The sequence below is a fragment of the Rhamphochromis longiceps genome, linkage group LG18, assembly GCF_057381845.1.
Source record: "Rhamphochromis longiceps isolate RC_006_pf linkage group LG18, R_longiceps_female_GT1.1, whole genome shotgun sequence".
Taxonomy (NCBI): domain Eukaryota; kingdom Metazoa; phylum Chordata; class Actinopteri; order Cichliformes; family Cichlidae; genus Rhamphochromis; species Rhamphochromis longiceps.
In genome coordinates this window covers 25801556-25827820 of record NC_140574.1, presented here as the reverse complement: position 1 = coordinate 25827820, position 26265 = coordinate 25801556, and the positions used below count along the sequence as shown (strand labels likewise).

The window sequence follows — 26265 nt, the reverse complement described above, 5'->3', positions numbered from 1 at the left end:
AGGGGAAACAAAGAAAGGAAAAAGCAGATGTGCTGCCAGGAGTTTCGTCCTCAGCCTGTGATTATCTGATAGCGCAGTTAGACGTTAGCTTGATTCACTGTACCTGGAAAGCTGGCCAGGGCTGATTATGTCAATGTGACTTTTCTCATGTGCTTCTTGTTTACAGGAAGCAGCGCAGCGGGTCAGAGCTGGAGTACACTGAGAAACTGCAGCAATACAGTAAGTTTATGTGCTGAGCTTGGAAACCGTCTCCTCTGTGCTACTTTTGCTCATGCCAGCACAGTTAGCCCACTGATTCAATCAATTATCCAATCACCTGTTTGAGGCAGGAAAACATTTCCCTGTTGTCTCGGAGGAGGTCCGAGCACACAGATCATCTGAGTTGAAGTAGATACGTGCGCAGCGGGAAATAATTCCACACTGGACGAGGAGGGGCTGCCCACACACTGAAATGTAAAATATTTGTTAATGCAACATTTTTCCGAGGTCTTTGCTTGATGAAATTTCAGTCTGCGGAAAGTCATTTGTTTGGTTTCTATTTTTTCCCCCTGAAACACACATGGCATGAATTGCAAGCTCCCCAATGTCATTCAAGTTCTCCACTTTTCTGTCTGCCTGTGGACGGGATGCTGTCATTTGAAGGCCAAAAATAAAGCAAAATGAATTGTTTGTTAACTATATTTTGTTTTGATAGGTTTGATAGATTCTAATGCAAAACATCAGCCTCGCTGCACAGATCTTAATCAAGGCGCTATCAGTAGGAGAACAGGACTAAGAATCTACTGCTGTGCTGTGAGTCTCTGTCTGAGCACAATAGTGTCACTTGCAGTTATTATAAACTAAACTCAGTGATTCAATTTTACCAAATCACAACAGCAGTCGCCTCAAGGTGCTTTATATTATAAATTAAAGACCCCCCAAATCATACGATGCCCTATGAGCCAGCACTTGGCAACTGCGGGAAGGGAAAACTCCCTTTTAAAAGGAAGAAAATGTCCGGCATACATCTGCCATGACCAGTTGGGAATGAGTGGAGGAAAACAGGATAAAAGACACGCTGTGGAAGAGAGCCAGAGATGAATAACAGCTAATTATTAAATGCTGAGTGGTGGATGCGGTGGCGGTGGCTCTGCCTCCCAGTCTTCTTTTAAATACCGTAGGAACCACAAGCAAACCTTCAGTCTGAGAGAGAAGTGCTCCCAGGATGGCACTATAAGGTCTCTGAAAATAACATGTGGTGTGATTATTAAAACCTTGTATGTGTCGAGAAGGAAATTACACGATTAGGCCTTAAATTTTGACCTGATCCTGGGATTAACTCACATGTGGGCAGATGCCTACAATTTCCTACATCAGTGTAAATGTTCATGTAGGAATTAAGTGGATTTTTCCGTGTTTTATATCTTATGTTCTGTTTTTGTATGTTAGAAATCTTCTCACTGCAGCCATATTTCGATTCACTTATTCAATATGTGGCCACTCTGTAAAAAATGTCCACTCGTGCATCAGAAGAAAAGTCAGACCGATCTTTAGGATTAGGATTTATCCTTTTCATTACACGAATGCTGAATCTCATAGCAGTTCGCCACAAAGTTGTTGAGATGAATCAGTGTGGATTCATCGTCTGGCTTTGCTATCCGTGGATCAAACACAGCATAGCTAGGAACATGTCTTATTTATACTGCAGCATTGATTTCACTCATATTATTCAGCCGTTGCCGTATTCAAAGCTTTGCTTTTAACAGATGAACTCATATGAACGACATTAAAGATGCAGATTTTTTCCATTTTTCTCTATTTTTTAGTTTCTCCGGGGGTCAAAGTGTACATCGACCCTTTCACCTACGAGGACCCCAATGACGCAGTCCACGAGTTTGCCAAAGAAATAGACATCTCCTGTGTAAAAATAGAAGAAGTCATCGGCGCAGGTAAAGAACCCTGATGTTTTTTGTCCAAGTGGACAGAATAATTTACCTTTATTAAACATTTATTTGAGCAAGAGTATGCCATCAAGGCCGGGCGCTGCTCTGTTAGAGAGTCCTCTGTGGGAGAGCAAGGTTAGGATTCAGAGTGCACATGAGAGCTGTGGGTGGGAAGGACTTCTCTGTAGCTCTCCGCCCCTCCTTCCTTTATTTCTTTCTTTCTTGTCTTTCCAGCAGCATGTTGTGTCCTAACTTCACCTCAAATGACAGTCTGCTCCCGCTCGTTCAACCTTCCTGTCTTCTCTGTCTTTCCTTCCCTTGTAAACATTCGTACTCAGGCACCAAATGCAAAACCCTCAAGTACCTCGCCCACCCTCTGTCTCCCTGCACCCCTCCCAGGTTGCACACTCGATCTATACCAGTCACTCCCTCTCTCCCCAACATCTTCGACCCCTGACCCCACTAGCGACCCCCGTCTTCTCTTTTCTAATTCTCTCCCACAGTCGAAGTCGACCCTCAACTCACTCCCGAGTCCGACCAGTAACGCTTCCTCTCCCCGCACTCTCCCTGACGCTCTCTTTCCCGCCACCCCTCCTCCCCGTTCATTCCTCTGCTCACTCAACCCCTGCCCACCTCCATCACCCCCCACCCCTCCTCTCGCCACCTCGTTCTCCTCGCTCCAGGTGAATTTGGCGAGGTGTGCCGCGGGCGTCTCAAGCAGGCCGGGCGCAGGGAGATGGTGGTGGCGATCAAGACGCTGAAAGCCGGCTACACCGAGCGTCAGAGGCGGGACTTCCTCGCCGAGGCCTCCATCATGGGTCAGTTCGACCACCCCAACGTGATCCGTCTGGAGGGCGTCCTGACGCGAAGCTGCCCCGTCCTCATCATCACCGAATTCATGGAGAACGGAGCGCTCGATTCCTTCCTCAGGGTAAGCTTGGCGGGAGGCGTGCGCCGCCCAACACCTCTGACAGAAAAAAGATTGCTTTCTGTTTGCATCAAAGCTGAGAGGAACACACACACACACACACACACAGTCATTCACGATACCTCTGGGTTATCAGAATGTTTTACTCTCTGTAAAACACCCCGAGGCTCTTTACTTGCTGAGTGATAGAGATTAAATGCGCAATATAACGCCGGGAGACAAGCATAGTGTCTCTGCTTGACGTGACTGAGTGATGCTGACAGGCTCTTCCCGTGCACAAACTCCTGGTGGAAAACTGTCACACACGCAGACCTTTGGATAGGTTTGCTTCAGTGTATTAGAGAGTCTTTGTACCACCGCAGAATACATTAGTGATCAGAGTTTTTGGTTCAGACCACCTACACAAAACGCTGAACAAAGGCGGGATGAGAAATGAGGTGTCACAAGGTACATTTCCAGCTGCGTGGGGACTATTACATGTCATTTACATCCAATAAAATGTGTTTTCTTGCGTGGCTGTACTGTGAAGAAGACTACTGCAGCTTTTTGACTAAATGACAATTCTTCATGCTTGCGATGAATAAATGCTCTGATGCTGGTATTAATAGCAGTTTTCGGGGGATATTGTTAATGATATTGAAGAAAGGCGACACTGACCAGCTTGTCGAGCTGGTTTCGGTGGGTTTGATGCCTGGTGTGATGTCGGTTCTCTCTTAAAGAGAATTCGTCACACAGTTTAAAAAAGTATTGCTCAGTACTTTGTTGAAGCTGCTCAAGGCCACTCTTGGCTGTGTGCTCAGGGTTGTTGTTGTGTTGGAACATGAGCCTTTGCTCCACGCTAAGATCCAGAGCGCTCTGGAGCAGGTTATCATCTAGGCTGCATATCTCTGCATTCATCTTACCCTTGATCCTAACTAGTTTGCCACTTCCTGCTTCTGAAAACCTTCCCTACAGCACGCCACCATGCTTCACTGTAGGGATGGTATTAGCCAGGTGATGCTTAGTTTCCTCCAGATGTGATGCTTGGCATTCAAGCCAGGGGTTCGATGTTTGATTCATCAGACCAGAGTATTTTGATTCTCATGGTCTTAAAGCCCTTCGGGTAACCTTCAGTCTCGCCACTCTACCAAACAGGCCTGATTGGTGGAGTGCTGCAGAAAAGGTCCTTCTACCCCAATCGCTCGGACTGGTCAAGTGGCCAGATCTAAGAAGAATTTCAAACTTCTCAATACTTATCAATGCAGTACTTTTAATACTTATGTACATGTTAATATTGTGCATTTCAAACAAAATAAAATAATCAAAAATTTCACTTTTTTCAGTTTTCAGGATGTTAATTGTTAAGCACAATTTGATCTCTTTTTAAAATCGTTCTCAATTCAAAGCCTTTTGGACTTTAGAGTGCTAATATATTTGTTTTAAAAAGAAGCGGTTTGACGTGGTCCTCTCTGACTCTGTGAAAGATCTATCGGAGTTTACAAGGATTCATTAATTACCTGAAAACCAGCTGATTTATCAGCAATAAGAATAATAGCTGCAGCTCCACACGAGAGCCCTCACTTCCTTTTCTCGATCAGCGGGGAATTAATCAGTTTTGATAATTATTTGTCGAGATGGAATAAATGATAAATATTCATCAGTCGTAGCTTCTGAGATTTAATCACTCAAAATCTTGTTCCTTTTTTACGTTTAGTCGCTGTGTAACTAATTAATAACATTTATAAATGTTGTCTGAATAAGTAGCTTTACAGAAACCGCTGACATGAGGGGCAAGTTTACCGTCGTATTGGCGATGAACGGCTGGCTCTAGTTGATTTCCACGCTTTTCTCCAACCAGTCGGTAGAGACCGACTTATTCATCTGAACTTAATATGTTTGGTGACACTTTAACGGTTCTTTAAGAGTGGGTTACTGAGCTCAGCTAACCTCGGCAGTGCCAGAAATTAGCGAGCGGGGGCTAGCTGGTTTACATTTCGATACAGGGAAGGGGGCATTGGGCGGTGACAGCCACACTCCAATATGATTGTGACACCACGAATGCTATCAGACCAGAGTGCTGTTAAGCTTGCATTACCCAACATCTAGATCGGACTGATAACACTGATATGATATAAATATGCTGATTTTAGATTGTAAATCTACTAATATATGATGCTGTGTTATTATATATAAAGCATTTCAGCAGGGTATCGGTGATTAAACTCCTGTCCAGCTGCCACATTAAACCGATGTGCACATTAATGAGTCAATAATTTAGGCAAATCATTAAAATACTTTAGATTTACTTTGTGCAGCAGCACTTTTTAAGTACATGAACCTGAAAATAGTGACAAATATCTTCTAAACCTCTTGATGCATGCTCAATCATCCAGGAAAGTAAATCTCCAAAAAGTTGATTCTGTTCATCTGGACGTAGCGTTTTGTGGGAGAAACGTTTCATCACTCATCTGAGTGACTTCTTCAGTCTCAGCTGACTGCAGGTTTCCCCAATCTTATAAACAGTACATTTGCATAATGACTGAAACCAGTCCACTGAAGGAACAATGGGCTGGGAGGTCAGTTCCTTGATCTTAATTATGCAAATTCTCATGACCATTGATCAACAACCACTGATCAGTGGTCATGAGTACCATTCACAGAGAGTTGGGGAATTAAGGAACTGACCTCCCAGCCCATTGTTCCTCAGTGGGCTGTTTATAAGATTGGAGAAACCTGCAGTCAGCTGAGACTGAAGAAGTCACTCAGATGAGTGACGAAACGTTTCTCCCACAAAACGCTACGTCCAGATGAACAGAATCAACTTTTTGGAGATCTTCTAAACCTGTTCTTTACAGTCTGTTTTTCAGAATCAAAGGCTCTGATTTCTTTTCTTTCTCTCAGTTGCTCAGTTAAAATAACATTTGTTGGTTCTAATCTTAGTTATCAAGTAATCATCTGTATCATTACTGCGGACGATTTCAGATGTTTTTATGTATAAAATCTTTGGGTTTTAGGATATATGTTTTTATTGTATTTCGTCATTTTTATTCGTTTGTCAATCATCAAGCCAACTCGCCGTCTCCTTTCTAAGCATTTTGGACACTTTCACAATTTTCAAGTTAATTTTCAATTTATAAATAATGAACTGATAACGCCAACTTTTTTTTTCCCTCCTTCTCACCCACTCCTCTCAGCCAGCTGTCCTACAGATAACAGAAAAAGTGCCTGCTCTGTGCTCTCCTCACCCCCGCTCTCTCGCCAGTGTCACACTGCCTGTGACTCAGAGGAACTCAGAGTCCTGCTCTAACAAGGAAACTATTGAGTTAATGCACACACACACATGTGCACGCACACATGCACAAACTGTCCAAGCGTGTCACCCGCAGTGGAGCTTCAGACTCCCCCCCGGACATGTGGACATATGCACATGTAGAAAACTTTATAGAAACACAGAAATAACACACATGCACTCATGCCACCGTGGCTTTGAAGGCCTGCTATGAATCACGGCTGTTTACACATCCATCCATCCCGGCTTGTTTGCCTGTCAGACTTCATTGGAGTGTGCAGACTACAAGGCAGGATGTTTATGGGTTTGCGATGGCACGTCCTGTGTTCTTTGCTTTCTCATCGCGGAGCCAAAGAAGGAATTGATTATGTCGAGAAAAAAATTCTTATTTTCCCCACCCCTGTGACTCCCTTCGCTCGGATTAGATATTCAGGTCATGAGAGAAAACCTCCCACCGTAGCTTCGTTCAATTTTGCAGAAATTTCAGATCATTTTTTAACTGGTTAATTGATTAGTTTTAGTTCAGCTCCCACACATCAGGGTACACGCGCCTTCGCGAGTCAGGAGCGCTGATTTATTGCGATCTCGAGTATGTGACACGCGTCACAAATGCGGAGAATTGTAAATTAAACCCTGAAAGCCCTCATCTAAGATTACTTTCATGCTTCTCAAATGTTGCACGAGAGGGCAAATCTCTGCTTCTCGAGGACTTTGCCCTTTTTACAAATGATCTTTGAGCAACATGACATAGTGATTTTGTTGACGAGCTGATTTTATTCTCATGTCAACAGGAAGAAGAAAAAGCAAAGCCATGTTCAGCCTTTAACTGCTACTAGTTTGTCAGTCAGTGAATGAGGGGAAAATACCTGCAGTAGTCTGGTTTTGATTGCAGTGTTTTGGCTCCCATTATTATATTGTTTTGTTGAGTCAATGGCGAGCCATACCAGCTTTAGTATGACAGTAAAGACTCTAATTAATCAGCTAATTGGACAGCATGCATGAAAAGGTCAGCTGTCAGTGACTGTCAGCGGGAGCCATGAAGCACTATGACAGATGTCATGTTTACGTGGCCTCGGTGACTGATCTCCTGCCTCTGGTTCTCCTCTTATCTCCCGTACTCGCCCCTATCATCTGTTTCAACACATCTTTTCTCTTTCTCATTTTCCACTCCCTGTTCATTAACCGCCTCCTCTGCTGCACCCTCCCCGCTTCTCCCCCTCTATCTCTGACTGTGTGCATGTGTGTTTTTTTTTCCTTGCTTGCAGCTGAACGACGGGCGCTTCACAATGACACAGCTGGTCGGGATGCTGCGCGGCATCGCTGCAGGCATGAAGTATCTGTCAGACATGAACTATGTTCACCGAGACCTCGCCGCCCGAAATATCCTGGTCAACAGCAACTTGGTCTGCAAGGTCTCCGACTTTGGCCTGTCGCGCTTTCTGGACGACACCTCCGCTGACCCCACTTACACAAGCTCTCTGGTTGGTCAAATACGCGTGAATGTGTGTGCCGCTGTGCGTTTGTGTACACTGTGCTTGTTTAATTGGGCGTCTTAATTCGATCCCCACTCACTTGTTTCACATGTACACATAAATGCATGTGTGACTGTTCACGTGTGCCAATATTTACGTTGGCGCACGACACCATCTGTGAAATTTGCATTTGCTGTTTTTTTTTTTTGCATTTGTGTGCTGCTGCTTGTGCCTGCGCTTATAGGATTGGAGTATCTTTCAGAGTGCTGATACCATCCCCCTCTGTCTGTGTGTGCAGGGCGGTAAGATTCCCATTCGGTGGACAGCACCAGAGGCCATTGCCTTCAGGAAGTTCACCTCTGCCAGTGACGTATGGAGCTACGGCATCGTCATGTGGGAGGTGGTCTCCTATGGAGAGCGGCCATACTGGGACATGAGCAACCAGGATGTAAGTCAGCACAAGAGTCTCACGAGAAAACGTATATCTATAGCCTGAAAGCTCATGGAAGGAGTTTCATGTCTAAGTTTAGGGCCGGCTGAGAGTTTCTCCAGGCTGCTGTGGCTTTGATTTCCAGCGTGACATGTTGGACTCGGGCCTGTTCTGCTGTCTTTATCTCCTCACTGCAGATGCTGGTTGCAGCTGCGTGCCTATGTTCTAGTTTTTACCACCTTATTTACGGCCCTGGCCTGCCCACCCCCCTACAAATCCATACTGCAAAGCCTCCCTCCTCACACTTACAAAGGCATACTCAGGATTGGCTTTTTCTCTCCTTCTTCTTTACGTGTGTTGGTACCTGTAGGCTATCTGCACTGCACAGACATTGTAACTGCAGCAGTGAGCTCGAAGGAAAGAAAAAATAAATCTCTTGGTTCCTCCTCCCTGAACAAAGTACTGAAGCAATGTGTACACCTCCACTTCACTCTCTGAGGAATATCTGCTCTGTACTGAGCTTCAAAAAAGCGACTTATAACGCTGATACCAATAAAGCAAAGGAGAAAAAAAAGGATCAGAAATGAAAAATGGCAGTAATGTATGTATAACTTTCACAACAGAACCCACATGCAGTAATGAAAGCATCAAAGTAGAAGCCCACTATTGTTCCCAATAGCCTTTGTGCCACAGTCATCGCTCAATAAGCAACAGAGTCAACAAATACGAGATATAAACAGAAGTACTCGCAGACTAGAAGCACGACATAAAAATCAAAGAACAAGCGGCGGGAGACGAGAAGCGCTGCAGAAATGTTTTATTGTTCCCAAATGGAATTTTTTTATTGTTGTGGGGAGTTAAAACCCATACGCAGCTTACGGAGGCAAATGCAGTTGCTAGGCGAACTCGCATCCGTGAGCCAACGTGTTCTTCCTCCAGTTTATTGTTTCTCCCATCAATCATGCCAGTTCTGAAGTGACAAATTTGAGAATATTGTTTTTATAGTTTTGTTAAGACGCTGAAAGAAAGATTGGAATGTGTGACAGCACGAGCTGAGGAACTGTCTAATGCAGGAGATAATACAGGAACTGCCGATTATTCTCACACCACAACAACAAAGGCCAAACAGAATGAGCATAATACGAATGATTCAGAGCCAAATGGTAACACTCTGTAGAGGCGCCACATGAAATTTGCCTAAATCCTTATGCACAGTCTTCTGGGTTGATATTTATTTAGCATAGCAAATTTCAAATGTAATCTTCATTTGAATGTGTTTGTGGCGGAAATGATTATGGACCAGAGTGAGACAGGTTTACAATTATCAGAAAGCTTGCCATAAAATGTGTCCAAATGTATTGGTGTTCTTTGTCTTCAAAGGAAATTTAATGATTTCAGAGACCCCTCAACTTTATCCCTTAATGCAATAATTTCTGAAAACTCTAAGATACGTTTCCATTAAAATTTCATACAAGTATACAAAGGATGAAGAGTAATAGCTGAAACAAGTTTCAGATTTCTTTAGCAAATGATCAAAAACTTGCAAAACAAATGGTATTCTCCTCTTAAAATGCTAACAGCCTAAACATTTTAAACATTATTATGGTGTATTCTTTCAGTTATCTCTTGTAGCACACTTCTGCATAGTACAAAATACTTTTTGCATAGTACATGAACAGGGTAGTGTTGTTTCAAATCCAAAGACGGCTAGTAATGCGCTTGTTGAAAATGGCGATTGTAGCTAATGACCATTATCAACATTAGCTGCTTCATTTTGCAGAACTTTACAACTCGTCAAGCCTCCGACCCTTTTTTACATCAAAGACCTAATCAAGACACTTCAGCATCCACAAACATCAAATCATGCCACAAGTATAACATTAATACCTGACAAAAACAAAAACAAACCAATGTTAGCTAGCTTGCTAGCTAGCGTTGGCACTAACTAGCTAGCTAACTTTAGCGATGTCGGTGTACCCTCCCACTGGCTGAAAACTGGTTGATGGTCACATTTCTCCTACCTTGGAGACAGCTTGGCAAGCACTGAGGATGAAACATGTTTACACCTTAGTTTTTTACACCATCTTACACTTGTAATAAAACCCTTGTCAGTGTTGACATCAAATATACTATATTATTGCTTTTAGCTTCATTCAGTATTTAGTGGAGACTCAAACAAAATTACCTTACAGATACAAATTTTTGTGACCGTTAAGTTACGTGCACGGTTAAAATTATTTAAGTGCCAGACTTAGACAGACAATTCCAGTATAAACTTTTCTCAACTTAGAGCTGAGTGATTGAAGCGACTACCAATGAGAGTGCAGCATACTGGATATTGTAAATAAATGAGAGGATTACCATTCATCAGTCAGGAGTAAACTGTCAGCTTCAAACTCCCAACTCCCAACTCTTGATCGTGGCTCAAGAGTTGGGAGTTCGCCTTGTAATCGGAAGGTTGCCGGTTCGAGCCCCGGCTTGGACAGTCTCGGTCGTTGTGTCCTTGGGCAAGACACTTCACCCGTTGCCTACTGGTGGTGGTCAGAGGGCCCGGTGGCGCCAGTGTCCGGCAGCCTCGCCTCTGTCAGTGCGCCCCAGGGCAGCTGTGGCTACAATGTAGCTTGCCATCACCAGTGTGTGAATGTGTGTGTGAATGGGTGGATGACTGGATATGTAAAGCGCTTTGGGGTCCTTAGGGACTAGTAAAGCGCTATATAAATACAGGCCATTTACCAAAGTGATGCACAACAAGTGAAACACTCCCTGTGTGGACAAGCCAGTTGTTAAGATTGACTTCCTTTGCCTTCAGGTGATGACAGCAGTAGAGCAGGACTACCGGCTGCCCCCACCCATGGACTGTCCCATGGTGCTGCACCAGCTGATGTTGGAGTGCTGGATGAAGGAGAGAAACCTGAGGCCCAAATTCTCCCGAATCGTCAGCACTTTGGACAAGCTGCTTCGCAACGCCGCAAGCCTCAAGGTGGTGACCAGCACCTACTCAGGGTGAGTCTACAGTTAGGTCCTTGATTTGTTGCAGTGCATATTAAGTTGCATATTAAGGCAAACAGTCAATTCATCTTGGTTTGATTTGTCCAAAGATTTTTTTTTCAGAACTGTGCAGGTTGTTTTAGATTTTTCCCTTACAAAGTTTAATCTGGCCTTCTTGTTTCTTGTGTGTAACCAGTGGTTTGCACTTTGTGAATCCTCTATAGTGATTGAAAAAACTAGTTCAAGGTTGTTGTTTTTTTTTCCTTTTTTCTTTTTGATTTGTTTAGATGTTTTGAAGATGTTTCTGTTAACCATGTAAATAACTCTGCGATCATCCACTTTAGTTCACTTTTGGTCTTGCTGAGCTGACAGTACCAGATTGTTTTTCAGTGAACTGATGGCTTCCCTCTCTTCCCTCTTAATGAACTTTGTTTATTATGTTTTCTTCATTTACCATGAAATAACAAGGAGGGAACCGGTCTCACCCGCCTATTAAAACTGATTGCCAGTCAAACGTCCAATTAAAAATGTGGGGCTATGTATAAAAATGGCTGCAATTCCTGAACAGTTCATTCAAATATTTAGTAAACACCTCTTGAATTAAATCTGAAAGTTTGCTCTTCAAATCTAACTGTATATGCAGGATAAATTTAAAGTAGATGTCCATGTGACATGTCAGAGTCGGGCTGATTTCAGTATGGTTTTTCTGTCGGTTATAGGAAGACAAGTAAGTTCGGTTAAATTTTCTCTTCCATCCAGAGATGGTATAGATCTGTTAGAATCACAGACTTTGATTACCTTGTTGGAAGGCTGGAGGTTTCAGACACTTTCCCACCACCCAGCAAGCACTTTGAGACAGAGTTTTCTCTTTTTCTAGCTAAAGATCAATGTTGAAGTTGAAGTTAATGTTAAAGTAGATGAAGAGAAGTTGCAAAGTGGATGGAGAGTGTTGCTTTTAGAAAAGTGTTGCGTCTCAGTCCTTTGTGGAAAGAGCAAAGCGCTTCACTGTCACCACCTTGGCAAGTTTTCCGCGAGATTTAGCAACTCTTCAGAGAAACTCGCTGAATTTACTTTTCTTGGTAGCTGCTACAGAAAAAATAAATAAAATATCAGTGGATTTCCATGCACAGGAAGTTCTAAACGAGTGTTTGGGGCTGCAAATTTAGAATCCAGCTCGTGTCCGTTTTGAGGATTCCTGGGTCACAGCAGCAGCAGCCAGAGTTTACAGTAAATGCAGAAGCATGGACTCTAATTAGAAATAATACCAGCTGTGTTGTGGCAGACTTGGCACCTGATGTATAACCGAGGCATAAAATGCTTTTGAGGTCTTTCTGCAATAAGAGCAGAAATAGTGCAAACACAAGGAAGCAGTGATGCAATTCCTTCTCTTTCACCTTGTGCGAAATTGTCCTCTGTATTGCATATGATGGCTGTGAAGTGCAGGATGAAGACTGGTGCAGGGACGAGCAGCGCCGCGCCTCTGGGTTGTGGGAATGAGATGTCACAGTAAAGAAAATTATGGCTGGCCTAAGGAAAGGCACAACAGGGTTCATGCTTGTTGGCTTCGGTTTTGTTTTATGCTTTTGGGGGACTTGGAGGATGCCTCTTTGAGCTGAAGGCCTTTGCGAGCAAACAGCGGACTCTGACATTTCCCGTGGACGTGTAAAGATTTCGCTTACTCGTAGGCGCCCGTCTTCGATTTCGAGCTTGTTCTCACTGTTGAATTTTAATGATTAGTACTTCTTTTAAGACGTACCAGATCCCTACATCTTAACCGATGCGTAACGAAACGAGCACACGTCCTCGAGCCCCTGCCTCTGACGTCGGCGATGGCACCCTGTTTCAGAGTCACATGAGGCAGAAATTGTACGCAGAGGATCCGGGTCTGATGCCAGCTTCTTGGCTCACAATTTCACTCTAACACTGAGCCCCAAGGGCGATTCTTATGCCAGGATTTGGGCTCGGCGAAGCTAATTGTGTGTGGAAATGTAATGGCTGACCTCAGTTTAATTCCCCCTATACTTGGCTGGATGCTGGAATGTAGGTGATAGGACAGACAGCAGCCAGAGCTGCTGATGTGGAAAAGCAGGAGGTGATGAAGTGTGAGTAATAAGGGAGATTGAGGAGAAGCTAAAAGAGAGGAATGTGTTTAATTAGGTTGCTAATGAGCTTTTTAATGCATCAGGGGAGGGTGCACCCAATGCTGTGATGAGCAAATAGGAAGGCAATGGGTGTGTGTGTGTGTGTGTATGCATGTTGTGCTGTTGTTGTGTTCCGATGACATGCCAATGATTAATTTATGGCCTCATCTGTATGCAGCAGCTAGAGATATAGATGGAGAAGGAGCAGGAGGAAGAGGAGGAGAGGGAACGGATCATGTTGTCAGAGCATGATTTAGAGAGCGTCTCCCGTGTTTGCGCGTGCGCGCGCGAGCCGTCGGAACGCTCGCTGCTGCTCACCTGCCATTGGCTGCTCAGTGATGTCGGGGCAGATAACGGAGGGAGAGAGAGGATATGAGATGCAGCGCTATCTGTGGAGTATCTTGTGCCACGAGGGCCTTAAAAACAAGGACACTGGCCGAGGAACAAAGGACACTCGGAGGCTCGCGGGGCTTTTTCCAAGATAGCCGAGAAATGTGTTGAACTTTTATTAAAACTGGAAATGCGATGAATAGATTCAGGCTTGGCATTTGAGTTGGATGCTGTTTATAGCAGATGAATCTCCGGATCAGCAATTTTGAGCTCATTCTCCTGGCGCTGTATTTTTTCATTGTCCATAACCAGGAGATTTAAGTGTATAGACTCTGCAGAATTTAGCTACGCTTGACACCAAGATGGATTAGGCCTTTATCCACCTTCAGCGAGAGCACTTAGTGGCGCGATAATGAGTTGCACCTTTTGTTTAAAGTGGCCGTGAACTTGGCGCTGACCTGTGTGGCTTTGTGTTGGCAGGGACCTGCTGCGGCTGGGAGGAACGCTGCCGGGACACAACAGGAAGAGTCCGGACAACAGTCAGGAAATCATTCGGCAACAGATGAGCCAAACTCTCCCGATCAGGGTGTGAGCTGGAAGGACTAGCTAAAAACTACCTAAAAACTCTTGAGACGAAGAACTGATGTAAAATAAATTTAAAAAAAGAAGAAGAAGTAAATGAAAAGGATGGAAGCTCCGGCGACACAGCGAAAGAGGACCAATCTGGAGATTTCTTTCCCACTGGAGACTCAGTGTCTGTTTAAAGAGAACTCTCCATTCCAGTGTGTGTGTTCATTACTTGACACTTGTGGATTTGTGACTGTTGACATAAAGCCAGACTTCTTATTGCTCCCTCTCAGGTTGTGTTTGCATGTCTGCATGTGTTTTCTGCTGGTTGGGGAATCAGTCTTTTCCTTCTCTTCACCCTCCGACTGAGGACAGGGCGGGCAATTTCACGCAGATGATGCAACAGTGCCAAGATAAAGCAATCGTTTGCTTAAAACCAGCTCAAAGACAGCTGTGGACCATCTCTCCAATCAGCGATTCCTTTTCTTTTTAAAAGAAAAAAAACCCAACCAAATATGTTCATTCATTTTGCAAATTTTATTATTCTTATTTTTTCCTGTAAAACAAGAAAAAAGAACTACACACTTTTCATCCGCTTCCTCTTAAAAACCGTCTTCCGTGTGTAACGGGAGACGTTACAAAACCTGTACAAAGCATCCGAGTCTTCACACCGTCTCTCTCTCGGTCCGAGGGGAGGCGTAGCTGACACTGTGCGGGACACGTCATGTGCATGCCAAAGTGGAAACGTCTTCACGAGAAAAGGATGAATAACGGTCCTCCTTAACTGTTGCTTTGTCGGCATCTTGCTGGATGGGCTTTAATGTCCACGTTTTTTCTTAATCTTGTTTGACTCACGGACGCATTGTTTTGAATGCTAACTTATTATCTGGCGAAGAGGTGATTCCTACCTGGACTTACCTTCTTTTTTTTTAATCACTTGTTTTCTGACATAAACAAAGCAGACAGACATGAATGGGTGAATTAGGAATCAATAGTTCTGCTCACACAGAGTACATTACCTTTAAACCCACTGAGCAGACATGTTCAAGGGCCTGTCTTTTCATTTTGTTTTTGGTTGTTGTTGGATTTGGGGATTTTTTTTTCCTCAAATTAAAAGCGCCTGTGGTAATGCTGTGTTGTACATTAAACTCTGGTGTTGCAGGTCAGTGTGAATCTAAAAGGTCGTTATCCAGATGATAGCTTGGTGACCTTAATAGCGACCAGACCTACAAACACGGATGTAAAATCGACCGCTCGCTGGTTCATCTCTCCTCACGTGTTTTCTCCAGCACGCCGGCTCTCAGCGCAGTTTCCTATTAAAACGACTGCCTGTATATAACACTATATTTGTATTAGACCAACCTGCTCGGCATTTACAACTATCTGACCTGACTTTGGCCTCTCTATGACCCTCGTTTATATGCTTGTTTGTTTAATGTTGAGGAGCAGACAAATAGAGGAAAATTACAGTTAAATGGTCATTAAATATCTGAAACTATATGTCACGCTGAAAGAAAATGTGTCTGTTAGGGCAGACTCTTTTTTTTTTTTTCCTGTGCAAGTAAAGGTGTATTAGATTGTAAAGAAGAAAAAAATTTGCCAGAAAAACTAGAACAAAAATAAGCATTTCTCTTTCAGTATTTTTACGATAATCATATGCAAATAAATTATTAAATGGATCTCTGGTATTCTCTTTGATTTCTCCGTGGGTTCACTAGGCCGAAGTTCCCGGCCTCCTCTCATCCAGCCGTGGGATGAAACTAGGCGAGAAGCGAGCGTGTTTTACCTCCTCGGTCGGAATATCACAGCGGCTTTGGATGAATTAAGATTTAAGATTAATCAAAGCCCCGTCCGCACAGCTCGCCAATTAGCGAGACCACAGGACTATTCTGGGGATTTTGCAGTCTCTGTTGCTGCTGGAGAGGCTTCAAGGAGGCAAAGTTAATCTGGCTTCACACCAAATGTCAGCGTTATTTGGCTTTAATCTGTCTGCCAGGACACAAACCAGGTCCCTGCGTACTGCCGCGGTTGAGTGAAGCTGTCACCCACTGTTTTTATTGACTGAGAGGAAGCTCGACTGTCGGGGGGTTCATACTTAACCATCTCTGACTCACAGCTCAGGCTGCTGCTGTATGATCAGCCACCAAAGGGAAGACTGCTGCCGTGTTCTCCACATGTTCTCTAATCATCTCTGCAGCTCCCACAGGATGTGCACACAGCAGTCAACACACAGCCCCGTGGCATTTATCAAGTGTGTCAGATTCTCAGGTAGATAAGGTAGATAGATGCTTTGTGGTGGGGTTTTTATGGATACATCAAAAAAGGAAAACAAAGAAATAGAAATGCCCGACCTTGGGGAGCAGTGTTCTGCACACGGGCCTGCAGAGGAGGAAGTCTGTCGGGGGGAAGCTGCATTTGGGGGGGGCCTTGCTTTTAATCACGGTCTCTTGGTTTTCACCGCTACATCTGAGATCTGACACGGTGTCAAAAGTGAGAATTTGCATCCTGTTTATCATCAAAACCTTTGAAGCGTTTCCAGTTTTTGCAGGCCGCTTCAGCCTGCTGCTCACTATAAACCAGCCTTCACGTCCCTTCCAATCACAGCAGAGCTGCTGCGGGGCCCTGATAGACGACGCAGGACGGCAGCAAACCTAAAGGAAAATATCTGGATTTGTTGTACCATCAGCTGAAACGCTTCCTCACAGAGATTTTAATGAGCGTGCTCCGTGGAGGGGAGGGGGGGGGAGCTGAGGAAGCGGTGGCAGGATGACAGGCAGGTTTTTATTTCGCAGGCTGCTCGCTGCTCATCGCTAACCCCGACCGTCTGCGGTTCAACATCAAATCGCTGCGTCGCCGCAGCGATCCCAACGATTACTGAAAGATTAACACCAGCCCAGCCGTTATACTGGATGTATATAATCACACGAGAACACCAGCCAAGACAGGACCCACAGAAGACATGAAAATAACACACACACACACAAACACACAGGCTCACTACAAACACGCCCGCGTCGCTCACGCTCAGATCTGCTGGATTGGCAGCGATTAGTCAGATTTAGCTGCATCTACTGCTGTAGCCCTTCTGAATGCAGCAGTCAGTTCTCTTCCAAGCTCAAAGCACTCATTTGCCATCCTGTCCAAAGCAAGTTTAATGCCTCCAATTACAGGGGGTCTGCAAGCAGGCAGATTTGGAGCGAGGCGGCTTGGCAGGAGTGTTTGCTACGCATCAGGGCCTTTTAACAGAGCAGTGATTTGCTGTTGCTTGCTGCTGCTGCTGCTGCTGCTGCTGGTGGTGGTGAAGCCGCCTGCGCCGGCTCATCAATGGAAAACTACCCTCTTTATGGTGAAGCGCATGCAGCACTAAGCCAAAACTGTGAGGAGACACACACACGCACACAAAGGACAAAAAAAGAAGACGAAATCTCGGGCTTTTTAACGAGTTGTTGCTGGCTGTTTCTTCACACTCTCTGCGTGGAGGAATTTCTGCATCTCTGCACCGCAAGCACAAACGGAAATCAAAGTCTTTTCAGCAGCCATTTGGATGTAAAACGGGCTCTATTTTAATTGATACTGTACAGCAGAGTGTCAAGGGTGTAAAGCGAGCGAAATGAAGGAATGGGTGCAAGAGGATAAGATAGTTGGCGTAAGACTGACACGAAGCACGGGATGTGCTGCATTAATTATATATGATAGTCAAGGAAAAAAAGAACTTTTCATCTCCCCAAAATTTATATATATATATTCTTTATACTAAAACTGGCTTTGATTTGATTTTTTCAAATTATATAGTTAAACGGATTAGCTATATCCTGTTTGTATGTACATATATATATCATGCAGTAGTAGATTTGACTAATCCATGTCCATATTATTAATGTGCACCACCATCTGCAATAAAAAATTCAAGGGGGCCTATTATGAAGAGCTTTACATGATTTACAGAGCAAAATCTCATATCTCTTATCTCACACTGAGTCTTGGTGACTTTCAGACTTGCCTCTGATTGACTGCTCCTAGTAAACAAAACAGAACTGGAGGTGGGCGGGGCTTCTGATATGACCATATAAGGGATATGTGCTCTTACTGACATCATACAGATCCAAAAGTAGAAAAAAATGTCTGAGATGGCACAATTAGAGCTTTCATTCACAGCGATTACTTGTACACATGCTAAGATCATTATGTCAAGCTCTGGATATTTTTATCATGAACATCAACTATTCTAAGATTATAGCAGCCATGTGAAAAGGGAAGTTTTCACAGCAGCAGTTTTTTTTGTATTACTTTCTTAGTGTCACACATCTTTGGAATTTGCATTTATTCATGCACTGCTCTCTTAAAGTTCCACTGCAGCATTTCAGACAGGTTAAAGTCTGGAGTTTGACTGGGCTGTTGCAGATTTGCTGCTGTGCTTGGGACTATTGTCCTGATGCATGACCCACTTGCAGTCAAGCTTTATCTGTCGAGCAGATGGCCTCACATACTTTGGTATTGAAGTTTCTCACGTTACGTCATGCGCTCGTTGCTCAAGAGTCATCACCCATACTAGACGTAATACAAGGACCGGTTGCTAGGGAAAAATATGTATTTCCCGACTTCCTGGCGGTGGTTTCTTGAGGTTTCTGACTGTCGGTGAGTGAAATTGGTTGCAAAAAAAGGTGCTGCACTAAAAACCTCCTGCTTATTGACTTGGTTGCTAGCAGTTTGCAATGGCTGCCTGTAATATCCCTGTAATTTGTCATGATTGTCTGCAAATGCTTGCTAACTACTAGCCGAGCAATAGCAAAGCTTGAAAAACCCCAACACAGACCAGAAATTGAGGTTTGTCTTTAAAGTGTTTTAAAAATGTGTTGAAGGCAAATGCTCTCCACAGTTTCACTGCACCTCGAAGAGCAGCTGGATGTTTGTAGATAAGACTCACTACCATTCAAACTATGACCACAGCAATATGCTAGCAACTAAACCCAAGACAGATTTTACCACCCAGCTGGAGAATACATATTTTTTTCCCAGCAACATGTGGTTGCCAGATAGTCATGGACTGGTCACAAGGCCTGCGTGACAGAAGTTAGTCTCATGTGGTTAGTAGGGTTGCCAACTCCCTGAAGAATAAATAAGGGACACCTCGTGGCCAGGGCCGGGCAACCCAGTTGTCTTCACCCTTCCCAGTGTGGTAGCTCTTTTTTTTGTGTGTGAAATTATTTTTTAACCATTTGACTTGAATTTGATTTAAGCAGATGCATATTCTTTGTGATATGACCATATGGGAAACAAATGATCATTTAGCCATTTATTTTTAGCTCAAAATGACAACTCTAACACAGTAAAACAGGTCTCTTTCTTAAACAGAAGCCTGTCATGCTTAACTTTTGAGAATATAAGTAAATCTTTCTTTAAAAGAACTCTGTCCTGCTTAACTTAAAATTATATAAATTAATAGAAAACAATAGAACAAAATCATTCTTGTAACTGTGCACATTTAGTGCATTTAGTACAACTGGCTTCAGTTGAGGTATTATTTCAGCTTTTCTAAAGCTAATCAGGTTTGTAAACCCACTTGTTCCCATGATTACGCATCATAACTCATCATCATTATTCATCTATGTATTACTTTTATGTATTAGTGATCTATTTGTTGTAATCATCTATCCTTGCAGTTGTTTATTACACAAAATAAGTTATATTATCACACTTCTGGCCACATAGCGCTGATATTCACTGCACATGCCCATATTAACCTTAACCAGAGGGTTTAAACAACAAACCAGTGTTTACATACCATATCTGCTTCTGCCGTGGCCTGGTGGACAAGAAATTGGTTAAGGGTTCCCCGAGCTTTCACACCCCTCATGTTCTTCATGTGCCCACCACTAGAAGCATGCCTATGGAAAAAGTGCGCCGGCACACAGTGCAGTGCGCTTTAAAGGTGTTATGGTGTATTTTCCCAGCCAGGTGTTTCCCTTTTCCCATTCCTCCCAGTACTTTTGCAGCCTATTTTTCTTTCTCTGAGCGAACAAACATTGCTGCTCTAATGCTGGGCTTACACTGTGCGATTTTTGGCCCATTTTGAGCCGATTTTTGAGTCGTGCGACCGATTTGGTGATCGGCCAGATTTTGGCCTTCATCGTGCATCGTGTAGTATACGTGGGGTAACGAGAAGCGATTAACACCTCGAGCAGCTCCCGATCATCAATCGCTCGTGAGCCGCTCACACTGCTCACGCGCAAACACGTAAACGTTGGTGAAAAAGACGGAGCAGCACAGCTGTGCAGCGTGTGATCTGGACACAAGCGATGGAGGCACAACTTGTAGAACTTTGGAAAGCTCATCCGAGCCTTTTCGATGTGGCATCACAAAATTATCACGACCACAACAACCGTGAAAATAGTTGGATTTACACTGCTGCTCATTCACAGCTGCCTGATCATGTTTTTCATTAGCAATTTAGCAAAGTTGATGGTGGTGGTGTGTCTGTGTGAGTGAAAGACAGAGAGGGAGAGTGACAGATTTTCTGTTATAACCTTCATGTTATGGAGGCACAGTGTGAGCACTCAGGTCGCATCAGAGCATCGGGCGGTATAGTGTGAGACCTGCATCGTGACCTACCAACTTCTAACCCCTGCGAGTCAATCGTGCAGTTTGAGCAGGAGCTGAATAACGTGACTGAAAAAATCGCACAGTGTTTGCCCAGCTTTAGGTGTACTGTCGTCCGAGACTTGCACCGCCGTGTCGGCGTTTGTTTCCCTGTTGGCCATGCTTCTTGTTGTGGTCATCTGTTGTCTTCCGGTATTTTCTCCGTAAGCGACCTTTCATCGACCAATGAGATGAGCGGTAATCTGAATTGTCATACTCGAATTGTCATAAGTGTGCTGTCAGCTCATTGGTCACAAAGCAGGAGAGGGGCTGGGAATTATGCTTTCCAACAAAGCGTTAATTCCATTAACATTTATAGACTACTTTTGATTCTCACTGTATTACGGGACAAAGTGCGTCCCTTATTAGCTCAATACGGGACGTGTACTTTTGTTTCGAAATACGGGACGATTCCGTATTTTAAGGGACGGTTGGCAACCCTAGTGGTTAGCAGCCACGTGTCTGCAAAACATCAGCACAGAGGAGTGCATGCAATTGCTGCAAGGTGCCCATGTCCTGTGGCTGCAAGACAAACTCCATCACTCCTCCCCCACCGTGCATGATAGTTGGCATGAGACCATTGTGCTGATATGATGTGTTTGGCTTTCTCTAAATATGGTGCTATACATACAAATGGTGCTATGGTGCTATACATATCTCCACTTTGGTCTTCTCTGTCTGAAAGATATTCTTTCAGAAGTCTTGTGGGGGGGTTTTCAGATGTGACTTTGCAAACCTAAGCTGTGCTGCCATGTTCTTTTAGAGACAAGATGTTTTTTCCTGGCAGCCTTTTCAAACAAGCTGTACACATTCAGCGTTTTTCTAATTGTACTGTCATGAACTTTAACATTCAACATGCTAACTGAGGCCTGGAAAGTCTGAGATGTTACTCTGGGTTTTGCTGGGAATTTGCTGGGATGTCTGCTCCGGCAAAGATTGTGACCTTACAAACCTGAATGCTCCAGACCACACAACTTTTGCTTTTATTGAGGTGTTCACAGTAGCAGCACCTGGCTGCTACTTACCATCTTAATTCCTATGAAAGCAGTCGGGTGTAGTTAGTTTTTCACTTCATAGAGTCTTGTGAAGGACTTTCTTTTTCACTTGACTGTGTATGACAGAAAATAAGAAAAATCCTTAAAGGTCTGTTTGATAGCTGCAGTTATATTTTATTATTAAAATGAAAAAATGCCTCGGCAACACATTCCGTATTTCAACAGTATTACTAGGCATGAAATTTTCCGTACTGATAGACACTAATTCATCATTAAGAACCTTTAGAAAATGAACAGAATTTCCCAATCTGCCCACAATTTAACACTGAAATCTGAAACTCATTATAAAGCTATAAAGTTATGTGACATTCGTCTTCTTTTAATCCAAATTAATGGATTACGTTTAACATTTCTTGTAACCAGATTATTGTAATCTTGTTAAAGATAATCCCTCACCCTGGTCTTCAAGTAGCCCATTATATCTGAACATTTCTGCAAAGCAGCTGGCGCTAAATGCAACTGTAATCTGAGCTGCAGCCTCGCACCTAATGAAAAATATATGGGGAGCTGCAGAATATCTCATTACAGAAATATTCAATTTTCCCCTCAAATGATTTGTTCACATTTAATTAAAAAAGAGCTACACAGAAACTCTCACACGTACACACACATGCACATCTGGGATAGTAAATAATGCTTTCCAATTTCGCCTTTACCTCCCAGCACTTTCCCTATAAAAGCCCTCAGTGTTGCAGGGACGGGTGATTAGCATGACAGTGCATTTTGTGCACAGAAAGGCTTCCCCACCTCTGCCAGTCTCTGGCTCTATCTCTGCAGTGTGAGCCATTAAATGGCCTCTGAAGCCCCAGCCATTGATTAACGGGTGTCAGTACCCTGTTGGGTTTGAAGGACGGGATGCATGTGCATTAGAAAAGTGCCTGCTAGCTGCTAACCCCCCCTCCCATTCTCTCGCCACCTCCACAATCACCACCCCCGTTCCACTACTGTTGCTGCCAGGGCTGCTGATCTCTGGGCCACAGCCGCCACAGTTTGAAGGGAATCAGAGCTGGCGAACGAGGTCAGGAGGAGGAAGGGAGTGAGGGAAGACTTAGGAGCGGAGGAAATGTAAAGGATGAGGAGGGATTGGGGATAAATCGCTGCAGTTTAAAGCTGCGCCGTATTAAACATTTTCAGACTCACGCTTATTCACTCTCTAGCAGAAAGTTGATTGTGTCTGTTACGTGTGACGCTTTATTCACCCTAGCTTGGCAGGAAAACTAGATACTTCAATTGCCACACAATATTCTGCATGCACAGTAAAAAACGAGTGCATGCTGTTTTAAGTGCAGCTACATGTTGAAGTCAAGTATCTTTTCCATCTGGCAAGATAAACAAATAAGGCTCCTATTATGTTACTTATTTCTTCGTAAGCCCGGAAGGTTACCATTATGTGTGCATGTGCAGAGGAGGGATAGTGGACATACTGGGGAAAGGATGTTGAAGCTGCCGGGCATACTAGAAATTGGAAAGTAAAAGACAGAACCATGCTTTATCATTTTTTAAAGACTTTCAAAATAAATGTTAAATTACAGGTGACATATAGGTTCTAAAACCTAAAAATAACACAACTTTAACTGCGTTTAACTGTAAAAGTAAAGGTTCCTGTTACATTACATGAATAAAAATATAATCAGTAGATGTTTTATGACTTTTTGATATACTTTATATAAGACATTGACAATACAATGCCACTGTAATATAACCCACTTGGTTTTAGAGTCCACAAGCTAGCAGGCTAAAGTGATTCATCCACTCATAATGCAACACAATAACTGTTGTGTTCACTTAACAACACTCCCTGCCCAGTATTATTGCAGCTCTCTTGGATTGGTTTCTTCCTGTTTAAAGGGAGTTTTTCCTTCCCACTGTTGCCAAGTGCTTTCTGATAAGGAGTAGTATCTGGGTTTTCTCTGTATAATTGTTGGGTCTTTACCTTACAATATAAAGTGACTGTTGTGAATTGGCGCTATACGAAATGAATTGAACTGAACAGCAAAGTCGTGCGGCTTCCCAGCTTGAGAGAGCCTTCTAGCTAAAAGAAAATCTGACTTGGAACTCAAGATTTCCGACTTCCCACTTCAAAAGGAACACGGCATGTTGACAATTTTAACCCTCCATTTTTTGGACTGGGCTGTAAACATGTTTTTTAATGCTGCTAACTTGTAAATGGGACTCACTTCTAGAGGAAGTGCAGCAAAACTCTGGGACTTAATTTTTTAGCTCCAGGCGTTGCTGCTTGGTTTTTATGCAGGCCTACATGGATGACAAGCTTCTCCATCTAAGCACAAAAACAAATAACTGTATTTCCTAAATTGTTAGCTGCTATCTGTGATGGATAAGGATCTAACATTTAACAGCTCAGTTGTGTGTTTGACTGAGAGGCCGTGACTGCGCTGTCACGTTGCCATGAGATGAAACATCACAGGGAACACTGTAACAAATCTCCATTGTCCAGCATAAAGAAAACAAAAACACAAACAAAACCAAGCCCGATGCAGCATGTGAAAGACCACATCTGACTGCCAGGGCGTGTGTGTTTCAAAGCCCTGAAGCAGTGAGCTCTGTGTGAAAAGAGAGGCCAGCAGAGATCATTAGCATGCATGTGAATGGATGGAAAGAAAGAGCAGATTATGCATTTGTATGTTTGCCGATGAGATAGAGGGGTTTAGGTCCCTTAACCCAGTTTGAATCACAAATCCCCCACCAGGGGAGGAGAGGGGCTATGGATAGAGAGAGCAGGAAGAGACCGACTTTAGGCTTTTGAGTAAACGTAGAGGGGGTGTGCAGTGCTGTGGTCTCAGAGCAGATGTCCCAAATTGGCAAAGAAAAGAAAAGAAGACCAAAAGGGATTGGTGGTTCCCGAGCTTAACTCCTATCTCAGTGAATCTGCAAAGTGTCTGCGCGGAGCATCAGGGCGGATCGCATCACCAGGCTGCCAGTCAAAGTTTTGAGAGCTTGTTTTCAGAGCTGCTTTTGTTGTGGCCTGTGGGGCGTGTTAGCAACAAGGCCGAGAGTGAGAAGGCCGAGAGGCCGACTGGCTCCGGGGACTCTTCCCCCTACATGTGGACGACTTTACAGTTCGCTGCAAAGATGAGGAGAGACAAGGAGCAAAAACACTTCCTCGCAATCCGCGCAGAGAGCGGCGACGAGCCAGTGCGTCACACTGTCTCGTCCCGTTACCGGGGTCAGCGGTGCCGATGCTGACAGTGATGGGTGTCACTGCGGGTTTGTAATTAAATGGCAAGAGGCTGTTTGAAATTCAGTGCCATTTCTTTCTTCTTCTTTTTTTGCCTATATCACAAAGAGACACAAACACACACACACACACACAGGCTGATTCTTATCGCCCGAAACTACCTGTATATTCGAAATAAATGGCCTGCCAAGCAGTTGATGGGTTGGCTAGAAATCCCAAATGCTTATACTGCCTTGGCTGCTTTCAAGTAATCATCCCCATGGTAACACCTGACACCAGCTATTCATCATGCAGCCCATATAAACTCCAGCATATTCACAACAACAAGTCAGAGTCAACTTTTTATACCAGCCGCTGACAAGTAGCCACACAAAACATGTCAGCGCATGATGACGCGTTCAAAATCTAACGATCTGCCGCGCACGCGTGTCGCCTTGCATCATGCTCTTCCCTCGGCATTAATTGTCAGTCGTTAGAGCTAACGTGACAGGGGGAAAGTGAATTTGTTAAGATGGAGCTGACTCTCATGTGCCGCCACGGTTCACATCAGTCAGCGGGGGATACCGAGGAAGCAGGCCTTCATTTAGCATTTATACAAACAGAAATGGAAATTCTTTGGCTTTAAATTAAACAGGATGAGGATGCGCGCACGGCACAAATAGTCAGACTGTATGAAGATGTTATTTTTTTTCCCTCCCTCACTCTTGCTGTGCTTCTACCATCTGTCAGAGATATTGATGTTTCTCACAAAGGGCTAAGGGGTGCGGGATGAAGGAAAGGAGCGAGCGTGAGGAAATATTTGTGGGATGTAGACATACACATCTTCTCGTCACTCCTGGGGACAGATGTAGAGACCTGGAGGGTTTATGTCGACGCTGGACCGCGCTCGCTCAGTTTTAGTCAGCGGTGAATTGATCTGATACCAAGTAATTATACGTCCAGTTTTGCAGATACTTTCAACTAAAAGGCAGCTTATGTAGGGGAGAGCAGTGTGTCATGATTTATGAGATGACTTTGCAATTTCCACAATAATTACTTAATACGACATAAAACACCTTTCAGCTTTTCATGTATTTTGAAACATGGGTGTTATTAGAGACCTGGAGGGCAAAAATGTGCCTGTCTGTAAAGAATTTTGGGTCAACTTCTGTGGTTTGAAAGTGCTGTAGGCTATAAATTAAAATAGAGGTGACAGTCAACACAAAAGGGTTCAGACGTTTTTCATTATGCATGCTTGAGGTATATCGTTTCATTTCCAAAAAATAATTTATTTTAAAGGGTTCAGTGGGCTGTATGCTGAAGCTTGGAGGATAGAAACAAAGTATCGATCAT

The 26265-nt window shown here is 43.7% G+C and overlaps 1 protein-coding gene across 1 annotated transcript in view; it reads left to right on the top strand.

Annotated features, from left to right (window-relative positions):
• ephb3a (eph receptor B3a) overlaps positions 1 to 15725 on the top strand; it is a 39305-nt gene extending 23580 nt beyond the window's left edge. Inside the window, exons 9-15 of the mRNA XM_085390214.1 lie at positions 167 to 219; positions 1806 to 1928; positions 2606 to 2853; positions 7384 to 7599; positions 7889 to 8038; positions 10830 to 11023; positions 13960 to 15725. Coding sequence (XP_085246340.1) covers positions 167 to 219; positions 1806 to 1928; positions 2606 to 2853; positions 7384 to 7599; positions 7889 to 8038; positions 10830 to 11023; positions 13960 to 14071 — 1096 coding nt within the window. The 3' untranslated portion in view covers positions 14072 to 15725. The remainder of the gene's footprint in view (positions 1 to 166; positions 220 to 1805; positions 1929 to 2605; positions 2854 to 7383; positions 7600 to 7888; positions 8039 to 10829; positions 11024 to 13959) is intronic.
• Positions 15726 to 26265: the final 10540 nt, after the last annotated feature.